Here is a 25851-nt window from a genome sequence, read left to right as displayed (position 1 = left end):
CGGGCGGCGGTGCCGCACTCGCTCTGCGCGGCTCCCCGAGAGCGCTTTTGTTGTAAAGGGGAGGGCGCCGCGGCGGGGACGCGCACCCGCTGCTCTGACAGGAGACAGCGCGGTCGCCTCCCTCCCTCCCTGCCTGCCAGTCTCCCGCCGGCTGCATGTAGGGCTGCGGCGGGGACACGGAGCTGGGAAGACAAGGACCGAGCGGAGCCGCGCCGCGCCGACCGGAGCCGAGCCGGGCCCGGCGGAACCCAGCGCGGCGCCGCCCGTGCCCCTGCGGGAGGAGGTCGCCATGGAAGTCAGCGCGGGTAAGCGAGGCCGGCCGCCGCGGGGGGCAGGCCGCCTCACATGGACCCGCCGGGCGAGCCATGTGCGCGCTGTGTTTACGTTCCGCGCGGCGCGCCCGCTCATTGGCCGCGCGGGGCGGTGACGCGCGCATTGCATAATAGCGGCGGGGCGGCGGCGCGGGGCGGCGGGCGGCGCGGACACGTGAGGCGCGCGGGCGGCCGCTGTTTTGGTGACCTACATTCGGGGCGGCGGCGCGGGGGAGTGCGCGGGGTCGCGGGGGGACACGCGGTGCGGCCGTGTGCGGCGGCGGCGGCACGCGGCCCGTCCCGATGAGCGGGGGCGGCGTTGTGTAACGGGGAGGGGGCGGCCCGGGGGCAGCGCAGGGCGGGCCCGGCTCTCCCAGCCCCGGCGCCGCGTGACCGCGGCAGGGAAAAGCCGCAGCCCCGGTGCGGTGGAATGGGGTGAGGCGGGAGGGCGGCCGCGCTCCCCGCTCCCTTCTCGCTTTGTTAGCCGGGGAGATCGGGGGTGCCGGCCGCGGAGCCCCGGCAGCCGCAGCGTCCCGGGGGCCGGTTGGATCGCCCGGGCAGTTTGCCGCCTGCTTCGTGCCCCTGCGGCGGTACCGCTTCCCAGATGTGTGTTAATGGAGTACCAGCATGTGTGTTAATGGTGCCCCCCGCCCCATCCCTGAAGTGAATCCCGCCAGGTAGAGCCCAAAGGGTCCTTGTCACTGAGCCGGCGGTGCCGCCGCAGTATCAGCAGCCCCAGTGCTGCCCCGCGTAGCCCGAAGGACTCCTTTCACCACCCTCCGGCAGGCGGGTTCCCTAGGAAAATCCCCGGCAGTTGACAGAGCCGGGGCTGCCGGAGCACCGGGCACCCCGGTACCCCATTTCTGCGGAGTGCCAGCGTCCGTGTGCACGTGTACGTGCTCCGTGTCTGTGCTCTTTGTTCTGAGATGTCACCCTGTGCTCTGTGTGACAGTCAACTTTTGCCTGCTGACCAAACAAAAACAGGATTCACGGGGAAGTGTAATTTCTAAAATAACAAAAAGTACGAGGAATTGCGGCTGTGGCGCTGGCAAGACTGCCAAGCTCTCCAGGGTGCCAGAGCAGCCCAGCGGTCTGGAATTCCTCCAGCTCTGAGGAGAAGAGGGGTGAAACTCCCCCACAGGCACACACTTCCGTGCTCCTCTGTGACATTGGCCTTACCCTTGAGGGAAAAGAGCATCTCTTTTACGAGCAGGGTTTAAAGATAATGGGGCGCGGTGGCAGCGTGGAGAAACGTGGAGTTCCCTGCAGGGGCTGTGCTTGCGTGTCCCGATCTGCCCCTTGCCGATAAGGATGGCGCCTGCTGAGCCGCCCGGTGCCTCCCTCGGACCAGGTGAACAGTGAGCTTTGACCTGGCACCTGGCAGAGGCGCGTGCGGCGCTGGGGGATGGCACAGGCCTTGGCCAAACAGGTGGCGTCTTAGCCCAGCACGGGTGCCTGATGATGCCTTGCTCCTCATGCCGTGGCTGAACTCATGACCCCCTTGCCAATCCTCCTTTCTCTGAAAACCTGATCCGGAATGCGTGCTATGCGGTGTGGAGGATTTCTTAAAAAAAAAAAATAAAAAAAAAAATCTGTTCAGGACCAGCCCATGTAGGGCACAGGGACACGGCTGTCTGGGAACGTGAGCAGCAGTCTGTGTGTCCTGCACGTGTCACATGGCCCCTTGGTCTGACTCCTGCTCCCAGGCAGCTCTGCCAGGAGCTCCTGGGCTGTGTGCTGTTCAGGGAACCCTCCTGCCAAGGGTTTCGTTGGTAGAAAAAAATGAAATGTTGAAGAGGAAGTGGGCCAGTTTTGTTGCTGCAGAGGTGCTAAGAGGACCGTTATGTCTAATAAAAGTGCTGAAAATTTGTAAGTCAGAATTGCTCCCTGCGAGCAGCGATGTTTCCAGGGTTGTATAATACCACTGCTTTTATCTGTGAGGAGGGTATGGCTGATGTAAGATGCTACAGCCTCTGCCTGCCGTGCCAGTTCAGTTGATCGAGGATTCTACAGACACCAGTGCTTTTCTCCTCCAAAGGAAGGCAGTGCATGGCCCTTTTGAAGTTTTGAATTCTTACTGGTGTGTGGAGTTCCTTGCTGCAATGTCCTGAGTCATCAGTGAGGAGAGTCTACTGAGCAATAGAGGCATAAAATGTAGAACATACTGAGTGTAATTTATTTATACAGTTTCATGGCTATGGCTTTTGAAATTCTTGAGTGAAATATCAAATGTTTTTATATTGACTTCTGAAATGCTGAGTCTTGGAGACAAGCTCATATGAAGTGCAAACAATTTCTCTTGCTTGCGAGCAAGAAGAAGGAGCCTGTGAAAAGCCAGAACTGCTCCCAGGTCTGCCTGAGAACAAAAAGCTGTTTCATATGAGGGATTCTGAAGTGTGTCAGATTGCAGGACGCGGCAGGACAGAGGCTGTTTGCAAATAGCAGCCAGGCAGTTGGAGTTTCGCTGCTGCTAGAAAGGCTACAAAGGCTTGCAGTCGGACAAATGGCGTTCAGTAGGCTAACCAGACTGCAGTGCTATTTCCTTCCCTTGCCCCCTTTCCTTCTGCATCGTGAGCACCTCCCAGCCCTTCCTTTCTGTGCCTCTGGCGTGTAGCCTGCATGAAGTCTTTCTCTGCCCTATTTCTGTCCCTAACCTAGCTTGTTTGCATTCTGGCTCCACAGCGCAGCAAGATCCTGTCTTGGCTCTGGCTCCAGATGAGCTCTACTCAGAGGGTGGCCGGGGAAACCCTCTCTGGGTCACTCCATGCCCTGTCCCTGCTGCCTCATCCTTCCAGCACCATGGCTTGTTGCTCCATCTTTTGGTTATGCCGTTTCATCTCGGCCTGGACCAGAGGAGGCTGATAGGACTGGGAGAAGGGGATGAGGCAGACTGGGAGGTCAGCTGTAGAAAACGAATGGAGACAAACAAGCTTGAGGGAGAGAGGGAGGGAAAGGAGTGCTCCCAGGAGCACGTAATGGCTGATCTGGTGGTGCTGGGTCACGGCGTGGCTCACATGGCAGCGGTGCATGTCTGCTGGTTATGTCACTACGTGCTGCCTTTTTTTTCTTGCCTTAGGGGGTGTGATAGCTTACATCAGCTCTTCGAGCTCGGCATCTAGCCCAGCCTCATGTCACAGCGAGAGCTCAGACAGCGGTTTCCAGTCGTCCTCTTCGCCTGTTCCATCTCCTCCAAACAGCTCCTCCTCGGAAGGCGGATGCAATGGCCGGAGCAGTGAAGGCTCTGACGGGGCGCCGAAGAGCGATCGGCTGGAGGAGACTATTAAAACAAACCAGTCGAGTGTTGCTGGTTTGACAAAAGGCCATAATGGAGTCACAAGTATGTTTGGTGCCAGTTCCTGAAAACACCGTTTTGCCCTTATGTTTTACAACCCCGTGTGTTACAACCAGGTCTCCCTTTGGCTTGTGGTGTAGGTGCATAGCAAAGCCTCCCATGTTTATCCTGTGGCATTAAATGTGTGGTAATACCTACAGTATTGCCATAGAAATGCTGATACGATGGGGGTCCCATTGCTGCCAACCTCAAACAGTCCATAAATACAGTTCAGCTTTACTTCAAATTGTCATTAGTGAAAACTGATCTTAGCAAAATCAAACAGTTGGTTAAAAAGAAGTGATGAAGTAAAGGTGATATAATCAGAAATTGCTTTCAAGAGTATTTATGGAGCTGTCTTGGAAATCTAGTTTCTCTGTTCTTTCATACTCTGTCCCCTGCCCCTTCACCTTCCCTCCCCCCACCAGCTGTGAGGAACAAAATAAATTACCCAAGCGTAATACTTTTATAGCTATGGGTGGAACAGTTATCTTTTTGATTCCAAGTCATAATTCTGTGGATGTGAAAAATAAAGTACTTGTAAACTGGAACTAAAGAATGGCCTTTTAAAATACATACAACAGTCTATCTCTACATATTTACTTCACGCTTCTTTTGGTAATCAGAAAAGATCAGTGATAGAGAAGTATGTTTGAACAGTTTTGGAAGGGCAGGATTCAAAATAAGTATTGGAATGAGTGATTCAGCAAACAGCTGAAATTCGGTCTTTTGGAGGCTGAATTCTTTTACTGGCTGAACTGTTTTATTGTTTTGGATTGTTATGAAGCTAGAATAACTGCTTAATAGCTCTAACTTAATAGCTGTACCTCAAATAAGGTTTTTTTGTTGCTTTGTTGTTTGGGGTTTTTTTTAAGTATTCCTACCTTAAGTTCTTAGTAAGAACCTTTACTTAAATTTGTAAGTATCAGGGCAGAGGTTCCTGGAATGAAACCTGTTGTAAATTGTTCAGATAGATAAGTTTTTTAGCTCAGTACTAATTGTTAAAAAAAAAAAAAAGTTGTGGTTTGGTTTCTTTTCCTTTTTGAAAACCTTAAAAAAATGTTTTAGTTCCTCTTTACAAATGAAACCCAAATGTCAAGTAAGTTACTTTTCTGGTAGAATATGTTTCTGTAGGAGTATTTCCAGCTGTCTCTGTTGGATTAAGGTAACTTTGTGGTTACTGAAATCACTGGTAAGGTTCCCGTTGGCTTCAGTGAAACCAATGTTAGACCAGCACTTAGGACTTGCAAAAAAATCTTATTGACAAGCTGAAATAAAATAGGTGGGGAAAAACTTAAAAAACCTAAACTGTGAGCATTTTTACGGGATTGAGAAGGTATTTTCAGTTTCAAGTGTGTAAGCCATTCTGGGTATGCACTCAAATGAGTGGTCTCTACATGTGTAGATATAGCTGAGTTACCAGTCCTAAATTGTTATCAGATATCTACAGTGTATCACCAGTGTTGAATCTATTATAAAATGTGCTTTAGTATTTCTGGTTTTTAAGATAAAAAGTGCTTATTCTCTGTTGGGGAAACTGTAGCCTTTCATAGGCTTTCTTGTCCTGATGGAAAAAACAGATTGAGGCTGAACTTTGGTGGCCTAGTTAACTGAATGGTCCTTTTAAAAGTGCTTAAATGTAAGCAGACTTTCTTTTTCTGCTGCTGAGCGCAGTGCTACTCTGTTTGACAGCCCAGTGAATATGTGCTTTCTCCCTATTTGTTTGAGTGCTTCGTGTTTGTCCTCTTTTCCCCCCACCCTTGCACTGGTACCTTCTGAACTGTTCAGGGGGTTTGTACATTCATGTTGTCTGTTCTTCTGCTGTATTTTTTCACATGTTGAACTGACTTGACATATTTCAATTTAAGTCCAGGTTTTAAAAGCTGGAAACACGTTCCTGCAGTTGTCACTGGTTTCTATATCCTTGACTTTTTTGTTTGATTCTAGAATTTAATGGCATGGTTCTTCTTTGCAAAGTCTGTGGAGATGTCGCTTCAGGATTTCATTATGGTGTTCATGCCTGTGAGGGCTGCAAGGTGAGCTATATTTCTGCTCACCTTTCTGCTGGTGAAATGCTCAAGTTCTCCCCATAGGGGAAAAAGGGGTGATACTGCTAAAACAAATTTTGGTATAGTTCTCCGTTAAATATGAGAAATTTCAGAAGCTGTAGGGAACAGGCAAACCACTTAGGAATATACAGCATTTTCCAAACTTTGCAGTACTTTCTGTTCCCACCCCTTGTCCAATCCTGCCTGACTTGGAGCACACAGCAGAGAGCAAGAACTGGAAGCAGAGGTGGTAAGGACCATGTCACGCAAGACATGTGCATGTTAATTGCATTAAGAGATAGTGGGTGTGAGTTGTCACCTGGGCTGGGACACAGAACAAAACAGCTTTGGAAAAGCAATTCTTTACCCAGGGAAAGCCAGAACTAGATATGTAGTTTCTTAATCTGTAGCATTGCAGATGTTATGTTCTGTGAAGGAGCTTATTAGCATAAAGGGTTGTTTGAAAAAACCACCTTAGAAGGTCATATGGTGCAGCAGGATGGTTTTATTGCCAAACTGTGGAGATGGAAGTTAAAATATGTTATTTTGACTCCCATCTTTGCACTTGATGTCACAGGTGTTTGAGAGCATTTCTTAGGGAACTGTTGGTACAGTGACAGGGATAATATTTGAGATGCTCTGCTCTTAGGTGCTGACCGTGCAGGGTACAACTTAGCATCTTCTGTAATTAAAAATCATAACTAGTTCACATTACATACAGATCACACACAAAGGGGAAGTAAGTCATGAGGAGTACCAAGTTCTTTAAAATCTCTTGGGGCTGATGGCTCTGAAGCTGCTGATGCGATGCAGTGAGGTTTACCGTGCTGGCGGAGACATGAATCTTGGTGGAAGGATTTGACATGTGCTGTAATGATAGTTGTGGGGTTTTTTTGCTTGTTTTTACAGGGTTTTTTCAGAAGAAGCATTCAGCAAAACATCCAATATAAGAAGTGCTTGAAGAATAACAACTGTTCTATAATGAGAATGAATAGGAACAGATGCCAGCAGTGTCGTTTCAAAAAATGCCTGTCTGTTGGGATGTCAAGAGATGGTACGTTCCTGTACTGAGCATGGGTCCTCTGAGAGGGAATCTGCTGCCCGCCTCAAAAACAATTGCTGAGGGTCTTAATGGCAGATAATGCAGCCAAGCCCTGTTGTCCAGGAGAGGTTCCCTGTCTGAGAGCATTTAGTTCAGCTTGCCTTCTTGCTCCATGAGTGTCCTGGGCTGGTGAGGTGGTACTGCGGGCAGCCGCAGAGCTGTCCTCCCGCCTGTGGAGCTGATGCAGTGGGATGTGCTGCAGTGGCCTGCTAGGGGGATGGTTGTAACAAGTGTCTCGATTTTGGTTTAATGTTAAGACTTACAGCTGTATCCTACCTGAATTGAACAAGACTCATATTTTTCTTTTTTTTTGTCTTTGTTTTTTTTCTATTTTCTTTTGTTACTATTGCTTTTTCAATGAAAGGGAATTCTGCCCAACCTGATAGCTTTAGAGTTGTCACCATAGAGCTTAAAGAGTTAGCTTTGGGTGCATAGGATGAGCATGTTTCTGCTCCTTTTTTTTTCCTTCTTTCTGTCTTTTCTTAGAGGGAGAGGAAAGGCAAGGAGGAAGTGTTGGTCTGTGTCTCTGACCACCTTGTTTGCTGTCCACTCCTTGAGCCATTTTAATAAATAATGCTGAAACTGTAGTTCATTTGTCTGCTATAATTTACTGCTACAACCAGAACTCTTCCTTCTGTTTCACTTTTAAATTTTCTCTGGGTGTTTATTTCACAAGAACTAGGAATCTTGGGCTGTTAATAATTTAGTGGGTGGAGTGCTAGAACTTATTTTAAATAATTGTTCCGAGTTCTTGTCATGCATAGGAGTTATTTCATCCCCTAGGCGCTTGTTTGCGCACAAGGTTGCACCTGCTTTAATGAAAGAGACTTAGTTACATTAATGATGGACTGCTGCATAATTACATCAGTCGAAACTGGTTATAAGCCCTCGTGCGGCTGCGGTTGGACAGGGTGGTAGAGGCAGTTGTAGATTCCCTAGGACAGGGTCAAAAGTGCTGCAGCCACAATGATGCCCATCCCCTTGCCAGCAGAAAATGTCCTTGTCAAGGCAAAGTTACCAAGAAAATTTGCCAAGGTAAGCTTCATTCAGCATTGATTCTCTTGTTTTGGTAAGTTACGTAATTAGTTTGTAAGGACCTGTCTTGTAGGACTTTTATGCAAAGATGATATGAACTGTGTTTACATTTAGCTAATTGTCAGCCATGAAGTTGTGCTGATTTAATAGATCCAGTCTTAAAGCCTGACACTTCTTCAGTTAACACAACTGTGTGTATAATGCATAGCCAGGTTTGAGGCAAAAGGGGAAAAGGTATTACAGGCCGTGTGCCTTAGAGCTGCCTCCTCCCTAAACAATGAGATACATTTGTATTCATGCCAGTCAGTGCCCCAGAAGCTCTTTGACTTCACTGGTAATACCGTTAACACAACTGTGTGTATAATGCATAGCCAGGTTTGAGGCAAAAGGGGAAAAGGCATTACAGACCGTGTGCCTTAGAGCTGCCTTCTCCCTAAACAATGGCATACATTTGTATTCATGCCAGTCCTGTGCCCCAGAAGCTCTTTGACTTCTCTGGTAATACTCAGGCTGTAGTATTGGTGAGAGCAGTTAAAATCTTGCCTTAGAAGGCAGGATTTTTTGTTGGGGTGTGTTATTTTGTGTGTGCATGCTAACACTTTCAGGACTGACTTTTTTTTTTTTCTTTTTTTCTTTTTTTTTTCCCCCCACTTTCCACCACTATCCATTTCTCCACCTTGGTAGCGGTTCGATTTGGCCGTATTCCCAAACGTGAAAAACAGAGGATGTTGATTGAAATGCAGAGTGCCATGAAAACCATGATGAACAGTCAGTTCAGCGGTCACTTGCCCAACGAAGCATTGGCAGAACATCAAGACCAAGCACCTCAAGAAGATCTTTCCTCCAAGCCCAAACAAGAGCGAGAAACCATCAAAAGCCCTTCTCCCCCTCCTAGCACTGACATGGCTAAGGAGGAGGTCATCGGGATGGTCACCAGGGCCCACAAAGACACTTTCATGTACAACCAAGAACAGTCCCAAAACCCAGCAGAGATGATGCAGCCCCAGAGTGGGGAGAGGGTGTCCAAGAGCACCGAGCAGTACATCTTGAGCAGCGAGCACTGTGTTGGTGGCCTCGGTGGCCCTCAGTACCCTGACAGGGAGCAGCACCTTGGCGGACAGTACAAAGGGAGGAGCACAATGCATTATCCAAGCGGGCACCCCGTGTGCTTCACAAACAGCCACTGCGTGAACTTCGCCAGTGGTTATCCTCAGCGGATGTGCGAGAGGATCCCAGAAGATGGCTTTTCTCCAAACAAGAATGCCGCTTACTCGTGCAGCACTGGAGGAAGAATGCATCTGGTATATTGATATCAATTGTTTGATTTGACTTAGTTATTGATGGGTGTGATCCAGCTGTGCCTCAGTACTCGGTGAAGCTGCACGCAGTTGGCACAACTGCTAAAACTTAAAGGGTGACACAAGTTTGATAGTGCAAATTGTGATGACGTATAAAAATGGCTCAAGGTGTGATGGATTTGAAATCATGCAAGTAATGGGGTTTCTTGGCTTGGTTTTTAGCTAACTGAAAGTGAAATAACATCAAAGAGTATTGGCTGAAAAAAAGTCATGGGTTTTTTATGTGACTTGACTTTAAAATGAAAATAGGAGTTTATAAATTGCCCTTTTCACTCAGTCCTTTTGAAGACTTCACTTTTAAATAATCTATGCAGTCAGAGGTACTGTATTTTCTTTAAGGGTTTTTAAGAGCAAATTTCTGGTTTCAAGCCCCAGGACTAGGATTTTAAGCCAGTCTACAGGCCTTACTATGGGCTCTAGAATCTCTGTTGCAGGGTAGGCTGGTTTTTTGGTGATGGGGATTTTTTGATTTGTTTTGTTTTAATGAGGCCCACAGGCTGCGCATCCTTCTCACTGTAGAACACGGATCTGAACAGAGGCAGGAGGAAGATGCACAGCTAAACAATTAGAAGTTCAGGGTCTTCTCTGTAGTACTTAGGCAAGTGAGGCTCTGGACACACTTCTGGGTACCTTAGATGACTTTGCTAGAGCATTTTCTCACTGAATTCCTAACAAGGATGCTTCCTGGTTTTTTGCGTATGGTTGTTGGTTTGGTTTGGTTGGGGTTTTTTTTTGCCTTTGCTTAACAGGTCCCTCTCATTTGCCTTGCACCTGCTGTTTCTCTGCCATTCAGGCAACCAGTTCTGTAAGCCCCTTAAAATAGATTGTCCTTCTCTTTATCACTGGAGCCTGGGATGAGAGAACATAACATCCTCGTTCTCATCCTGCGCTCCTGGTGTGAAGCGCGAGCCCCTGACCTTTCTGAAGTACTTGAGCTGCTGCTGTTTTTCTGCCTCCTACTTTGTGAAGATCCTTCACACATTCTTTAAGACCCCCAAAGGTCTCCTCAGTAAAAGTGTTTATTTTGATGCTGCATTTCCATGGGTGGTTTTTTTTTTTGGTTTTTGGGGTTTTTTCTTTAAAAAAAAAGAAGTTCTTTTTGTCTACTGCATATATAGACCATGCCATCCCTAGCAGGGTCTGACCTTAATTGCAGACTCCAGGCACTGCAACATGGCAAATAATAATTCCTAGCCTTTCTTCCTTGCAGGGAAAGTATGTGGTGTCACTACAGCAGCATTCTTGGCACTCCTGAGAAGCAGAGGTTAAACCTGTCAGTATGGGCGGGCAGGGAGTGGTGCTGCCTTGCAGAGACTCAACCAGTCAGTTTGACCTGTGCATGGAGCTGCAGGCAGGAGTTAATCAGTGATGAGGAGACAAAACCAAATCCAGCAGAACACTGCAGCTCCCCAGCCCCGCCCCACGTTCCTGATATCAATGAGAGTTTTGCCCAAGAGCTCCGTGAGTTCAGGATCTGACCAAAATGAGTCATCAGCAATAAGGGCAAGTCATTAGGCTCTGAACCTGTATGGAGACAGATGTTCAGGGGTTTGGTTGTTTTTACTCAATATCCCTGTAACCAGAAAAGCAGAACTGGTCATTCCTGAAGAGGTTCCTCTGAAGAGAGCTGGTGACTGTACAAGCTGACAGCTGCTTCCATAGGAAGCCTGTCAGAGTTCAGGGAGTGCCTGGATGGCACTCTTAGGCATATGATTTAGTTTTAGGTGGTCCTGCAAGGAGCATGGAGTGGGTCTCTCCTAATTTGAGATACTCTGGTTCTTGGGCCATGGTCTGTCAGGGGACCACAGACACAATGCACTGGGTGTGGTAGTGGTAATTTCCCCTTGGGACTGAGTGCCTGTGGGTAAGGGTGTGCTGTTGTAGAATGGGAAGTTAAGGTGATTTTTGTGTCCATTGCAGAGCAGGGTACTGAACCAGAGATTCCTTATTTTCAGAAAGTGCTGTATTTATAACAATACTGATGTGAACCATTCCAATATCACAGGCAGAGCAGTGGTTGGCATCTTCTGTCCTTCTAGTTGTGTGCCTAGACCTTTTCTTCTGCCAAAATATTATAGTCTTGTAATCTTAGGACCTCCCACACAAAGAATTGCTAGGCAATTACCATATTCAAGATGCCCTGCAAAAACATCACAGCTCTGAGGAATTGCTAATCTATTTCACTGTTTTCTCTTTGTTTTGCTGATATTATGTAGGATTACATACACCATTTAGTATGCTTGTAAGGAATACTTAAAAGGAATTTTTGTCCTTGATGATGACAGGTGAAATGAATATTAAAAGGTTTAAGCTTCATTAAAAGATGTAAATTTTAGAAGCTAGAACTGAAAATATCACAGAGCTTCTGGTTGGCTCTTGCAAAGGGAATTTATTGGCAGTCAGCCCTGACTGATATGTCTGGTCTCAGTGTAATGGATTCAGACTTTCCTACGAAAAATCGCTGTATGTTTGAATAAAAGGAAGAACATTTTGTCATCTTGTGACTGAAAAATACTGGAATACCAGTTCTTGGTGTTCTCCTTCAGTGATACAAGTAAAAGCAAACTTGCAGAAGAGGGTTATCCTTGTAATGAGGGTGTAAACCTGTGACTCAGGAAACCAAGGCTTGCTTTCTTGCTCTGGTGTTGACATCTTTGTCGCCTTGACTGAAGCACTTCAGTAGCCTGCAGAACAAGAAAGGAGAATGAATGTCATAGTGACTGTGAGATTGCTACTGATTGATTGTGAAATTGCAATTTACTGTGAAATTACAGGGATAATACAAGTAAAGAGGAATTCAGATGTCAGAGCAGATCAGTTGAGATCAGGGAGGAATAGCATAACTTTGGTTGTGTCAGGTCTTTTGCAGTACACAGTGTTGTAGGTTCTGAAGTTAACAAATTTATGAACAGATTGCTGACAATCCCCTGGATTTTCTTCCTAGTTTGTTTTTGAGCAAGGGGAAGAAATCCAGTTTCTTTGGGAATTGATTGAGGAATACTGATCTCTTTTTTGTCTGTGTCATTACTGCAAAGTTTTGTTGAATAATAAACATGTTTCTCTCAAGTATTTGGAATTACACCTTTAAAGGTTGTTTTCTGTCTGTGTTTTGCAAACATCAGGTCTGCCCAATGAGTAAGACTCCCCATGTGGACCCAAACAAATCTGGCCATGAAATTTGGGAAGAGTTTTCCATGAGTTTTACTCCTGCAGTGAAGGAAGTGGTGGAGTTCGCCAAGCGCATCCCAGGTTTCCGAGACCTCTCCCAGCATGACCAGGTCAATCTTCTGAAGGCTGGGACCTTCGAGGTGAGACCAGTGTGTGTATATTGCAAACCTGACAAGCTGTGCATCAGTCTGACCCTGTACAAACAGAGCCAAATAGAACTGGGGCGTGTCAGGTGAAACCAGCTTGTTCACGGATGCTCTGAGTGTTCTCTGAGGTGGTGGTGTCCAAGGGATCTGTTTGGTCAGACCTTGGTGACCTGTCCCTCTTCCAATGAGCACAAAACTGCTCAGCCCTTCTACCCTTCCCTCTTCCCTGGGCATTAATAAATATATAATTAGGGGTTTCTAGCTACCTTTGCTTACTCTGGAAAACTGTACTGCATCTGGAAGGGTGGATAGGTTAGAAAGCTGTCTACTGACTTGGAGGGTTTGTCGAGGAATATGTTTACTGCTCTGCATGTCCTTCCTTGTGCCACTCTGCTTCCTGCAAAAGCCAGAGTATCCAATCGTGACCAGTCCCCATGTAGGTGGCAGCTTGGGAGTGTCTGAAGCTTCCATGTGCAATGCAGTAACAATGGTGAATACGTGTACTGCTGCAGCTCTTTAGATATTGTGTGCCAGCTGCAGCCTGACTTACTCTAGACTAATCCCACTAGGTCCTCGTGGTTAATTGCATCCACTTGTGGTCATGACGTATACGTGAATTAGTGGTATTAATTTGGAAATGATACCACAGAGCTTGGTGCTGTTGTATAATTAGTGACCTTCACTAGATGACCTTTACATCGTGTTTTAGTTGCCCTTCCAGACCCTTGTGTCTACTGGAGACCGTACACATTTCATAAATATTCAAGTACGAAATTTGAGTAGAGAGGACACACTTCATAAATATTCAAATGTGAAATTTGAATAGAGAGGGTCAGAGGAGCCGAAGTCCCAAGTATTTGATGTTGCTGTGCTTTTCTGGGGAATGTAGCATTCGTGATGCCTTTGCTCTTGTTTACATGATTTATTCTTTCAAAGAGAGATGCTGGATTTTATATTTACCTGAAATGAAGACATTTCTTGTGTGATGTGTTGGGTCGTCTGGCTGCATTTATACAGCCCAGTTCTAAAATGGATAATTGTTGGGTTGGAAGGTACAAGGTTTACAGGAAGACTTGTTGCCTGGAGTCTATTAGTTTTCTTGTTTCCTTCATTTTGCTGTCACGTATTTTTTTTCTGTTATGCTTATTCTTGACCTTTTAACATTCATCTACAACTCCTGTAGTGAAAGGGCTGTATTTTTACTTCTTCACTACTTTCACCTTTCACAAAAATCTTGGTTCCTTCCTCTGCAAAGGAGGTGGAGGGTGAAAAAATTGGCTTGAACTGTCCCTATAATGTAAAGCCAAACCTTCATGTTTTGCAAGTAAAACATTTTGTCTTGGCCTTGCTTCACCTGAAGGTTTTCTCAGGCCTCACTCCTGTGCTTTTTTGCTAGTTACAAGCACTGCTGATAAGGAGGTTTCTATATCCAGGAAATTAGTAATAATGTATGGCTGCATGCTTGTCACTATTCACTTATTTATAAGAAACATTAATGATTCCTGTTAGTGAGCTACAACTTGCAGTAAAAGGTCTATGTGACATCTTAGCAACAGGAAAAAAAAAAGGGCTGCAGAACACTGGAAAAAATCCACAGCAGGATTAACGAAACCATTGTGATAGAAGCAAAAGCATCTTGAAAGCCTGGTGCATCCAAGGTCATTCCTGTCTTCTGAGTAACTGAACCAGGATGTTCCAATGTCTGCATGTTAATAGAAGAACCTGAGTGAAAGTGCTGCCTCCAGGTGTGGTGTGGCTGGCTTGGCACTGTGCTTCTTAGCAGTTCATATTCGAGGAGTGCCTGTCCCTGGGAGGGTAAGAGCACACATGGAGACAATGTTGGTGCAGAAGCTGCACAGCTATATTTATATTCACACACAAGCTAAAAAGGTCTCTTAGAACTGGGAGTACCGGGGAGCTCAGTGTATCGTGGTGGCATTTGCATGGCTTCTTATGAGAGCCAGCTCAGAAACAGCAGTGAGCCTAAAATAAGGAACTTGGCTGGTTTTGAGTGGGCCCTCCTCCACCTCCCCTCCAAATGTGGTTGATGGTAGAACTAACAAGGCCCTTGGATCCCTTTGAGTAGTGACTCAGATTTGACTGCAGCTGGTAAGGACATGATGGAGCAACCTCCCAGAGTGGGGGTTTTTCTGTGCCTGTGTTGCTGTGGTCAGGTGATGGGATTGATCAGTTGTGTCCTCAGCATGTACAAGTATGAGCCTGGTTTGAAGTGAAATGGGATGAATCAGTCCTGTGCTATGCCATGGTCCAAACTGTTCTTCTTTGTTTAGAATGGTGGCATTGAAATAGGTGAGGTCTTTACCTCAGAATAAGTCAGGACAACTTTATGGGCTCCAGTTTTGAATATCAGTACTAATCCTGGTTGCTTGTTATTTAAAGATGTTTCTAAAGCCCAGTTCTATAGGGAGAATACTGTTTTGAACTGAAAGGTTGCTGGATACCTGGTGGGTCTGTGCTAATGCACAAGTTCAGCTTTGTCTGCCTGCCCTTTGCCTGTTTTTGTTGTATTCTGATGGCTTCTGCATCTGGGTTTCTGCACTCTGTAGTTAATGTCATCAAAGGACATCAAAGGTAGCTTAGCTGACAAAAGTGGATAGTATGTAGTGCTCCTGTGTCCATCAAGGTTGCTGCATGTTGTTTGGCTTGTTAAATTTAGGAGAAGGCCGTGTAATGTGCATGAAGTGTTTGAATTCTCAAACATTTTTGTTTGTTTTGAACACTCATTTCTTTAAGCTTGTGAAAACCTGGTTCTCCTCTCACTTGTAGTAAACATTTGAATTAATGCAGTTATTAGGGTAAATGAGAAGAGACAACTGTCACACCAAGAGATTACAGTGAGTCTGAAGTTTTAACCAATGCCAGTTAGTTCATTTTCTTCAAATAAGAAAGCTGTTCCGTGCAACTTAAACCTTGAAAATGTAAATAAGGTTGTTGAACATGAGCAAATGAAACTTCACAAGCCATTCCAGAGGGAAACATTTCACAGTACAACTGAGAAACCACGAGAGAAATTTCAGCCCAAAGGGGTAAGTTTAGCACACCTCAACTGCTCCAGCCCAGGTGCTTGTACCAAAGGGGTATTCCCAGTTGCTGCAGACCAGGTGCCATCTCAAGCTGTGCTTCCCCAGCCTCTTAAAAGCTCTACATGTGGCTCCTTTCTAGCAGAACTCATTAACATTCCTGTGGGTACAGTGATGTGGCATGGTACTTTTCCAAAGAATGCCTAGGGGGCCCGAGCATCAGGTGGTGTAAATCAGCATTGTTTCCATAGAGCTGCTCCACTTTATGCCAAGTGAGAATCTGGTTCAGTACCTTCATTTTGCTCCTCATGAGTGTGGCCAAGAAAACATTTCTTTTAATGTTCTGTGTGCCTTTGAGGCTGTTGTGTGGCTTAAGCAAGTTGTCCTACTGGCATATTTATGAATGACATGGTCTGTGTGGCTTAGGCTGTCTGAGGCTTAAATTTAATTTTCCTGCCTTTCATATGCTGTAGCCCCTCCCCTGCATCCACTCGTTAATTTTGTCACTTGTTTGCTTCTCCAGATTATGGGGCCAGAGCTTGCACTGTGTTTTGCCGCTCAGTAGCATGCTGTCAGTTTCTGTACAGAATGCTTTTAGAATGGTTAATGAGACACTTTGAATGATGTTAAAAAGTTCAATTTTTTCTTCGGCTTTTCTAGAAATGCACCTGCATTTATCTGGTTTTGTTGTTCCTTTTTTCTTCCTTTTCCTTTCTCCAGGTTTTAATGGTACGGTTTGCATCTTTGTTTGATGCAAAGGAACGTACTGTCACCTTCCTGAGTGGCAAGAAGTACAGTGTGGATGACTTGCATTCAATGGGAGCTGGTGATCTGCTCAACTCAATGTTTGAATTTAGTGAGAAACTGAATGCCCTGCAACTTAGCGATGAGGAAATGAGTTTGTTTACAGCCGTTGTCCTGGTATCTGCTGGTAAGGAGAGAAAGTTAACTTGCACCTTTGCCAAAAATTGAATGTTAAAAGTTTTCTGTAAAACGTATACCCTGTTATATTTCATGTATAAGTGCAGTTGAGTAGGTTTTAAAGGTACTAACATCCTGTAATGTACTTTTTAAGATACCTAGTCTTTCTAATATTGCCTTTTAAAAAAAAGGTGCCAATGAGCTTATGTTTTCCTACTGCTTTCTATGTCATGCAAATACAAATAGCTGCTCCGTGGCCATTTAGATGCTATTTGTTTGGCTCCTCTAAGTTTCACAGGACAGCATCACTGAAATTACTCCAGACTTGCACAGCATAAGTCTTAGGATAAGGTGGTATTTTTGCTTCCAATTGTTGTCATTTAAGTCTCTTGCGTATTTTACTTAAGTCTAAATCCAGCAGTTTGATCTCTGCCTATGTCAGCAAGAAAGCCCTATCATCTGCATCGTGACTTCTCACCACCAAAGGCCTGCCAATCCACTGACATCTTCACAGCCTCCTATCTTGTTTCAGTCCCTGGATAGACAGAACACCCTGGCCCAGATTCAAAGAAGGATTAAGCACCTACTTCTGTAGTATTATCTCAAGCCTCAAATTAGGCACATTAGCTCTGCATATAATGCCTGGAATGCAAGATGCAGAATCCCTGCTTGCTGGGTAAGAAGCTCTCCTAGGGGTAGGTAGCAGGAATGCTCGCAGCACCCACTGAGACAATGAGCCAGCAGCTGGGGAGCACTGAGCTCCTTGAACAAGGGCACCCCTTCCACGTGAGCAATTTAGACCCATGTGTTATCAAGGAGGGGCACCCGGGCATGGTGCTGTAGGCACGTGAGGCCTCTGTAACAAGGTAGGACAGTTCAGTCTAATAGCTTTGTGCATGGCTGAGCTGAAATGTCACAGCACAGGACAGGGCAGCTGTCACTTCTTCAGGTTGTAAGCCATGATAATGAGCAGAGGGTGGCACAGAATTAGCAAGCTTCAAGAGCCAGAACAAACGGCAGTGTGAAGGAAGCATGGCACTATGATCTGAAGGAAGCATGGAATCTGTTAATGACAATGTTCAGGTAGCAGAGAGAAACCTGAGGTCTTAGTTGCCTTTCCAGACTCCAGAAATTCTTGACAAGAACTGCAGGCAGCATTTAAAATAAGGACTGACAGCCAGGTCTCTTTTCTTCTTGTGCACTGTAACTAGGCTTACAGCCATTCTTCTTGCTTGCTCAGCTCAGGTCCTAGAATATCTCAATCTCTGTGCCACCTGTTTTCAGTCTAAGTGGCTGTATCTGTTGTGTTAAATGTGCTTCTAGCACAGTGCCATCTCCCCAGCCTTTAATGCACTGTGCTGATTGCCAGCTCCCAGCAGGGGTTAGCTTAGGGATGGCATGTAACATGTACAGCATGTAGGGACAGCCGTGCAGCAGGACAAAGAGAAGGTGTTTAGTATTCAGGCTTCTTGCAGTTGCTGAGGATTTTTCAGATCATATTTTGGATACTATTGCTGCCTATCTTAGCTGCCTCATGATCTGATCTTTAGTCTGATCACAGTCTTCCTGGATATCTTCGCAAAAATTTTTAGGGTTTTATAAAGTACAGTTTTATTCGTCAGTGTTGGGGCTGTATTCCAGACACACGGCTAACCCTGATGGTCAGGGTTAATAGGGCTAACCCTGTGAGTTCAAAAATTTTCAGAGCATCTTTACTCTGTTCCATGAGACTGGATTGAAATGCTGCAGTTGTTACCTTGCACAAGTGGGTAAACGAGCTGGCTTCATGCTCAGGCAGGTAGTGAAGAACAGAAGTGGCCTCAGCAGACTTCCTGGGGAAGATGCTTACAGTGAGAGGGATTGCCAGAAGGAGAAGGTGCCCATAGAACCGAAGGATTGTGGGCATGTGTTGATTAAACAGATCTTGAAAGACAGATCCCTGCATCCCACTCTTTGAGGAGTAGTGTAACCAAAAAAGTATTTTCCTATAAGGGGAGGTGGTGCTTCGTTAGAGATGAAGAGTTGAAGAACAGGATCAGAGAGAATGACATGGGGATGCAGGCGAAGGGAAAAATGACATAAATGTAAGAAGAACTGAAGGTGGAGGAAAAAGGCCATTATGACTTCTTCATCTCAGAATGAAGGTTATTCAAGAGAATACTGAAAGGGAGATAGTAGTCAGGATTTACATCAGTTCCAAAAGCAGAAAGGAGTGTGACTGTTGAATGCTGATTAAGCAATGCAAAATATAAAGTACCATGCTGCACTAATTAAAGATCTTTTTAAAGACTTTTAGTTGATCAAAACTAAGAAAAAACCAAAACCCACCAATGGAAAATGAAGTTAGGTCTCTAAATACTGCTAGTTGGGGGAATGCTTGTAAGAAACATCTCCACTTAATACTGGATGAATAACCACTCCTAGGAGTAGCATTTAGAACATACAGAAGAAGCAGGGGTAGTAGCAAGGACTGTGTAAGTCTGTACATCCTCTCTTTCCCATGTCATACGGCAAAGAAAGAAAAAAGCAGGATCACACTTGGTGGTGCTGTGGAATTATCTTGGTACTGTTCCAGAATTAAAAGAATGCTTCACCTCTGGCTTCAGTTAGCTGGATGTGTTGAAGATGGAGGAGAGGTAGCAAGGTGGATCATGGCCACTGGAGGAGGAAAAAGCAAGGCAGAAGCAAAGCTGAAAGAATGTGGTTTGTGCAGGTCTAGAGACCAGTTAATCCCTTAACTAAGGGTCTTGCTTTGTGGTAGAAGAATATGAAGTACACACCCTCTATTATTCTTCCTTACTGGCATAATACTAACAAAATCTGCTGGCCACTGGGAGCAACTGGAAGTAGACTCAGAGGGGGAAGAAAGACTTGGACTAATTGAAGTGAGGAGGTTACAGTAACTCACCCGAGGCAGCCGGGAAAGGCTGGGCTGCATTCTTCCACCTTCAGGGGCAAGGCAGTACTCTTGTCAGCTCTTGTACAGAGGTCTTGTGAAACTCTGTTGGGCATATTCTGTGCAAATGTCATTTTACCTGCTCGGAATAGAGCAAAGATTTTGCAGAGCAGGGGGCAAGCAGGAGAGATCATTTAATAAATAAAGGCAGAGAGGTGTCTCCTCATTTGTGTTCTCTTGGACAGCAGCTGTCAAACCTATTGGACAGTCTTCACAGAAAAGTGGAATATGTGCTACTAAAAATTGTTTAATGGACAGTCTTCACAGAAAAGTAGAATATGTACTAATAAAAATTGTGTAATAGTAATCAGAGCTCCTAATTGTGGAAGATTCTGGAACAATCTTCCTAAAGGAACAAAACACAAGTAACTGCTTCAAGATGCATCCTTAATTGGATTATGTAATAATTTTTCGTATAGCAGTAGGGAACTGCACTGAGTAGTCCAGGAGGACTTCCCAGAATGTTCACCTGAGCAATCTGATGGGATTGACACTGACAGCATAAGGAAGGGATTCCCACTCTGTAGGATCTGACTCAGTGTTACTCCAGAAAGCTGTTGTCATTCCACGTCCCAGTTCTGCAAAGTGCTTAAGTACATGTACACATCAAAGCACATTTCTGTTTGTGCCAGTCACTCGGCTATGTATGTGCCCTGCTGGATTTACATAGTGTTTAAGAAAAGAAGCTACAGCTTGGAAAAAAAACTGCTACTGTGCATGATTATGTGGTGAGATGTTTTACTTAAAAATTCATCCTTTCAAGCCGCTTACTTAGGTTCCGCCTAATGATACCAGGTGTGTTCAACTTAAAAACAGCTCTCTTGAAAGCAATGCTTCAGGTGTGGTGGGAGTGCAGTAAGTGAGAACATAATACTTGTCTTGATGTTGACATTCTTCTTTTCCTCAGTTGGGAATTTTTGGGTGCATCATGTTTCATTTTTTTAAGTGCTTCAGAACATGCTCAGAAATAGTGCCTGGTCGTATAATGGTTGTACGCCCTTTACCCCTGAGAATCCCATTGTGCAGATAAGAATTGTGGCTTGTCCAGAGTGGGATTTTCTCCTCAAACCTTCAGTTCAAGTTTAGGGGTTTATATCTAGCCTTAAAAAACATTTCAAATTTTTACTTTCATGCACCCTGTCTTTCTCCTTGGGTTGAAAGTTGTGATTCAGCAACATATTTAAACATTTGCTTCAATCTGTCATCCTCTGGAAACATGGGTTAGGGATCACAGAAATAGTGATTGAATGCTGCCAGTTTGGCATGAACTTAGTACTTTGAAAAGTTAATGCTAAATAACCTTTTAAAGACTTTTGGTGTGTGATTAAAACTTCTGGCATAAATATCTGATTTTTCTTGTGCTTGTTAATTTAGTAAGGGATTCTTGCCCTGGTTTTATGTTGCAGGCTACATCTGTTCAGTCAATTTTTTTGTTTTTCCTCCTACCCTCCTGTTTTTTAATTTTTCTCTCTCCCTCTCACCCTGCCCTTCTGTTTAGATCGCTCCGGAATAGAAAATGTCAATTCTGTGGAGGCACTTCAGGAAACACTAATCCGTGCATTAAGGACCTTAATTATGAAAAACCACCCAAACGAAGCCTCTATTTTCACAAAACTTCTTTTGAAATTACCCGATTTGCGTTCCTTAAACAACATGCACTCTGAAGAACTGCTGGCCTTTAAAGTTCACCCATAGGCCTTTAGGTCTCATTTGTACTTGGACTTGCCTCGTGTTAAACTGTTTTGTGCTAAAGTATGTATTTATACAGTTGTACCACTTGTTGGAGAGAGTTCACAGACTGTGAACAGTTGATAGCTGTCCCATAACCATGCAATAAAGCTTTGGCAGGTGCTTTCAGCTGACGGCGGCGCAGCCTTCGGAATCCTCCACGGCATCCAGGCCCAGCTGTGCCCACTCCTGCAGGAGAGGCTGCGATGAGCCCGAGTGAATATGGACTCTTCTTTCATTTAGGAAAAAGAACCACCACTGCCCTCTCACGTAAACTGAATGCAGAGTAGCTGTGTATGTGCTTATGGAGCATGGAATGGGGTGGGAACAATCCTGTGCTAATAGGAAAATGGAAGAGCTGATTTAATTGGTCTTTCACTTATCTAATAGATGTATGTCTGTGTCTCTTGATAACTCACTCATGGTTTCACTGTTGTTATTCCATTAAACCTGATGGAATGGTTTCAGCCTGCACCAACTCTTCACCGAGCGTGTGTTCATGCCATGTGTATATAATATAAATAGTTAAGTAGTGAGTGTTTATGGCTATATAAAGTACAGAGTTGTGTGTATATATGTGTATGTATATAAATAGTTCTATACATAAAGTATACATATAATTTCTTCACAATATTTTAAACTGTGAAGGAATTTAAACTTAAAACAGAAGGTGATCTATGGAAAGAACCAAATAGATGCACTTTGCATATTGCTGAACTAATTATCTGAGCATTTTTTAGAAAACATCGAATTTGCATTAATATGCTGTGTTTGTTAATTTAAAAAAAAAAGAAAGACAACCAAGAGTGGCACTAAAGAGGCAGAGTCAGATTCAACTTCCAAAAGGGTTTTGTAGAGAATCTCAAGCAGAGATGGTTGATTGTGGCACTAATGAGATGGATTGTCCATTGCCACTGAGGTTCTTGTATTCTGATAAAGGTTAAATAAGCACCAGATTGCTCTTCAAAAACTTCAGCACAGCCAGAAAGAAACTGTCAGATTAATAGCAACATCTGTCAAAAAAAGAAAAAATGGGAAAAATGTATCCATGGTTGCATTCGGGTGTATGTGTGTTCTGTGACTGTTTATTTCTTGCAATACATCATTTTGCTGCTTCATTGCTAAATGAGAATTGAAAACAGAAATGTGAGATTCCCCATGTCTTTTCTCCATTTGGGCTTTGTGGTTCCTATGCCTGTTCTTCTGGAGCTCTCCATTGGTGTGTGTGCATGTGAGCGTGTGTGATGTGCAGAGAAGGTGCATTAGATGGTCTGGATTTTTTTTTTCTTAAAAAAAACCACCACAAAAACCAACCAAACAAATGGGACTTTTTTTTTTGTTGTTTATGCCAGTAGCAAATTACAGAGCAGATCCGCAAGGCTTAAGATTCTGCTGCTTTTCCATCTAGAAAGGCAGCTCTCTGTGGGTTTTTTTTCCATTTGTAGCAGGACCTGGCACCAGAAAAGAGAGATGAAAAGAAGTCAAAGCAGTTGTGTTAATTAGTTACGTTTATGTTTTGCTAACGTGGGAAGAAGATGCTCCATCACCCTTGTTCAGTTAACTTGCCTTGGAGGTAGCCCTCAGGGTCTCTGGTGCTTGGCTGCTCTTGGGAGGGAGCCTGCTCCTGGTAGGCAGGGCCAGGACCCAGGAAGGCTCCAGCCTGCAGAGCTCCAGCCCGCACTGCATGGGTTGAGAGGAGCCCTCCTGCCTGCTGCAGCTGGGAATTCCCTGTGCCTGCTGCTCAGCACCAGGATCTGGGATGGGAAGAGGGAGGGCTCGCACCCTACCGTGCTCCCCTGGCCTTTGGGTTGGGTTTCCACCTCAGACAGGAGGAAGGGCTGAGAGCGGGCGAGGCAAGTGCTGGATAAGAGGTGGGGAAAATGCAGCTGTGGCCTTGGCTGAGGAGCAGAAGAGCTCACCCTTTCCCCACGCAGGGCTGTCCTGCTCCAAGCTGCTTTAACCACTGGGTAATGGCCCTTTCCTACATACAGTTTTGCTACCCAAATGTTCTATCGGGGCATATTGTCCTAATTTCTGTTAACAGTCTACATCCTACCAGTATTATTTGTTTGAGAGCTTCACTGAATTATGCATCGAACCATTCAGACTTTAGAGAGGACACAGTCACACGGTTTTTATTGTTTAGTTGCTGAAATGACTTCTCTGTAGACCCCATTTCAAACACGGAAAGTACAGTTAGCCCTTGGTTGTTTTGGGAGGGAAGAAGGCTTCTTACAGAGATTGCCACCCTACAGCTGTGTTTTGTTGTGTTTTGTTTTATTTTTTTTTCTTCTTAAAACTGTATTATTAAGCCTTTAGGAATGTATAACCAGGACTGAGTAATTACTGCTTATTAATTTTTTTTTTTAGTTAGATTGACCATGTATGCCTATAGATAGATATTCTAACTTGTGCAATTTCATTTGAAATAATCTTCCTGTACATAATGGAAAAACTCACATAACAGAAAAAAAAAAGCCCCAAACAGATTGACTGAACAAAAAGCTGATTAAAGTATGGTTCAAAAATGACCCATGTATTACAAACCCTAGCTGGACTCTTAGAAGAAAATCTAAATTCATTGTGTTAGCTGTGTATTGTGAGCTCTTCTTTTACTGTGTCACTGGTTATACACTTGTTAAATGCTGAGATAATAGACTTCATGCCAGGCATTTGAGTACTGTAGATTGGGTCATTGCTGAAAGATTAATGTACTGTATGACTTAAATGAAATTTTTATTCTTGATTTTATTCTTGATTTTGTTCTTGTTTTAAAAGATTAAATATGGGCATTATGTCAGCAAGCTAAACTTCTGTGTCTGTGTTCTTTGTACTTCTCTGTACGAAATCTGGCGGGGAGGACAGCACGCTGGGATGAACAAAGCAGAAGAGATTCTCTTCTGGATGAGAACATCAGCTGCTCTAAGGTCACGGGGCTGTGCTGGGGCACAGCAGCAGGGAGAGCCGGCATCTCCCTCTGTCTGTGCTACTGCTCCCTCTGCCCAGGTGTTTGGATGGGGTTTTCTGGTGCACTCCATTTGCTACAGTTATAGGGCTTTTTTGGGTGTGTCATTAAAATAGTTATTTTATACACTGCATTAATGTGGAGAATATAACTTTGTAACTGAGAAAAGGATAAGACACTAAAGAATAAAGCTGAAAAAAATACTGTTTGGTTAAGACAAGTCTTGGGGTTAGAAGAAAGGTGTACAGAAAACAATAGGAGGGGCAAAGACCTGTTATTTTTCCAGCTTCATTTTCTCAAAGAATAAAGCTGAAAAAAATACTGTTTGGTTAAGACAAGTCTTGGGGTTACAAGGAAGGTGTACAGAAAACAGAACAGGAGGGGCAAAGATCTGTTATTTTTCCAGCTTCATTTTCTACTTTAGAGTGTGCATTCTTCTAGGAGATAAAGGAAGCTTCTCCAGAAGATGTTGTATCTACTGGTAATTTTAAAAAAAGGTGCACACCAAAAAAAGTTGAACAAAATTATTACTGCCAGCATTGGAAAAAAATAACAGCACAAAAATATGTTTGTTTTGTTTTTGTTTTTTGGGGTTTTTTGTGACATGTTTCCTCTGGTGCCATGTTTGCATGTTTACACGTGGCTTTTCTTGTTGCCATGAAGTCTGAGCCCCTGTGAGTAGTGTGACAAACTTCGTGGCACAGAGGTTCCAGAGCCTGGGGGGTCCTTGGGAAGAACTATTCTCAACTCTTGCTGAGTTGCTGTGGATGGGTCACAAGTAATGCTTCCCTGTTTGCTGCAAGAGCCTTACCACAGCAAATGGCGGGGGCAGGAAAGACATTTCCCAGCAAAAACATGATTCAGTTCTCCTCGCTCTCCCAACCTCCCAGTCTGGCAAGATGCTCTGGGGATGGGAGCAGGAGGCATCTCTGCTGGTTCATGGGAAGTTTGCTCTGAGTCCGCAGTGCCGGCCCGAGTGTGACAGTGTGCCCACAGCAGCAGCCTGGCCTGTCCTCGCTCCACCAGGAAATGGGGACTGTCACAAGGAAAACAGAGGCTGAGTGTTCCTGTGTGAAAGTGTAAACTGATGAGGGTGTTGCAGCCAGCTGCCTCCTGTTCTGGCTCCTGACCCAGGGGCTGTGCTGGGCGGGAGGGGATCGGCATTTGCAGCTCAACCGCAGAGCGCTTTGATTACAGCACCAGTTCCTACAAGGAAGCAATTGGCACTTCCTCCTCTTTGATGAGTACAGCGAGCAGCTGCAAGAGCCTTCATCAGTGAATGCCGCCTTTTCCCCCCTTTTAATTTACTTATTTTTAATTTAAAGTTGAAGTTTGGAGTGGGGAGGAAGGAACATCCCGGTATGAGGCGAGCCTGGAGGCAGCCACCCCTGGCAGCTGACTGAGCTGCAGTGGGCAGCTTGTTGAAAGCACTGTAGAGGCTGTGCTTGCTGGCCAGGAAAGTTGGTCAAGGACACAGGCACATCACCAGCAAGAGAGGAGCTGAGCAGGTGTGTGTGGAAGCTGACAGGCTGCACAATCTTGGTTATTTGGAAAAAAAATGCCCATTCACACTAAAAAAGCTTTCCTCTGTGCACACACTGCTCTGCCACACCAGGTTCCTTCACAGAGCAGTTTATAGCTGCTGTAAATGCACACCCGAATTGTTTGTGAATGCACAGCTTGCACTGATATGGGGCTGAGCTGCTCTGTCTCCTGCCTGGCCTGAATTCCCACGGCAGGG

At 44.9% G+C, this 25851-nt stretch overlaps 1 protein-coding gene across 1 annotated transcript; it reads left to right on the top strand.

Annotated features, from left to right (window-relative positions):
- On the top strand, positions 1-23955 carry NR1D2 (nuclear receptor subfamily 1 group D member 2). The gene is made up of 8 exons (XM_039710458.1): positions 1-305; positions 3388-3648; positions 5590-5678; positions 6600-6744; positions 8512-9128; positions 12308-12493; positions 16261-16471; positions 20916-23955. Exons 1-8 carry the CDS (start codon positions 290-292, stop codon positions 21110-21112), a joined length of 1722 nt encoding a protein of 573 aa, XP_039566392.1. The 5' UTR covers positions 1-289; the 3' UTR covers positions 21113-23955.
- The last annotated feature ends 1896 nt before the right edge of the window (positions 23956-25851 follow it).

Source organism: Passer montanus, unplaced genomic scaffold (genome assembly GCF_014805655.1).
Source record: "Passer montanus isolate IOZ18808 unplaced genomic scaffold, ASM1480565v1 scaffold10, whole genome shotgun sequence".
NCBI classification, from domain to species: domain Eukaryota; kingdom Metazoa; phylum Chordata; class Aves; order Passeriformes; family Passeridae; genus Passer; species Passer montanus.
Note: the sequence above shows the minus strand (reverse complement) of the source record. Positions and strands in the feature narration are given on the sequence as shown.

Coding starts and splice junctions, on each gene's coding strand:
- NR1D2 (XM_039710458.1), top strand. Junction 9,129..12,307: donor CTGGAGGAAGAATGCATCTG/GTATATTGATAT, acceptor TGCAAACATCAG/GTCTGCCCAATGAGTAAGAC. Junction 16,472..20,915: donor CGTTGTCCTGGTATCTGCTG/GTAAGGAGAGAA, acceptor CCTTCTGTTTAG/ATCGCTCCGGAATAGAAAAT.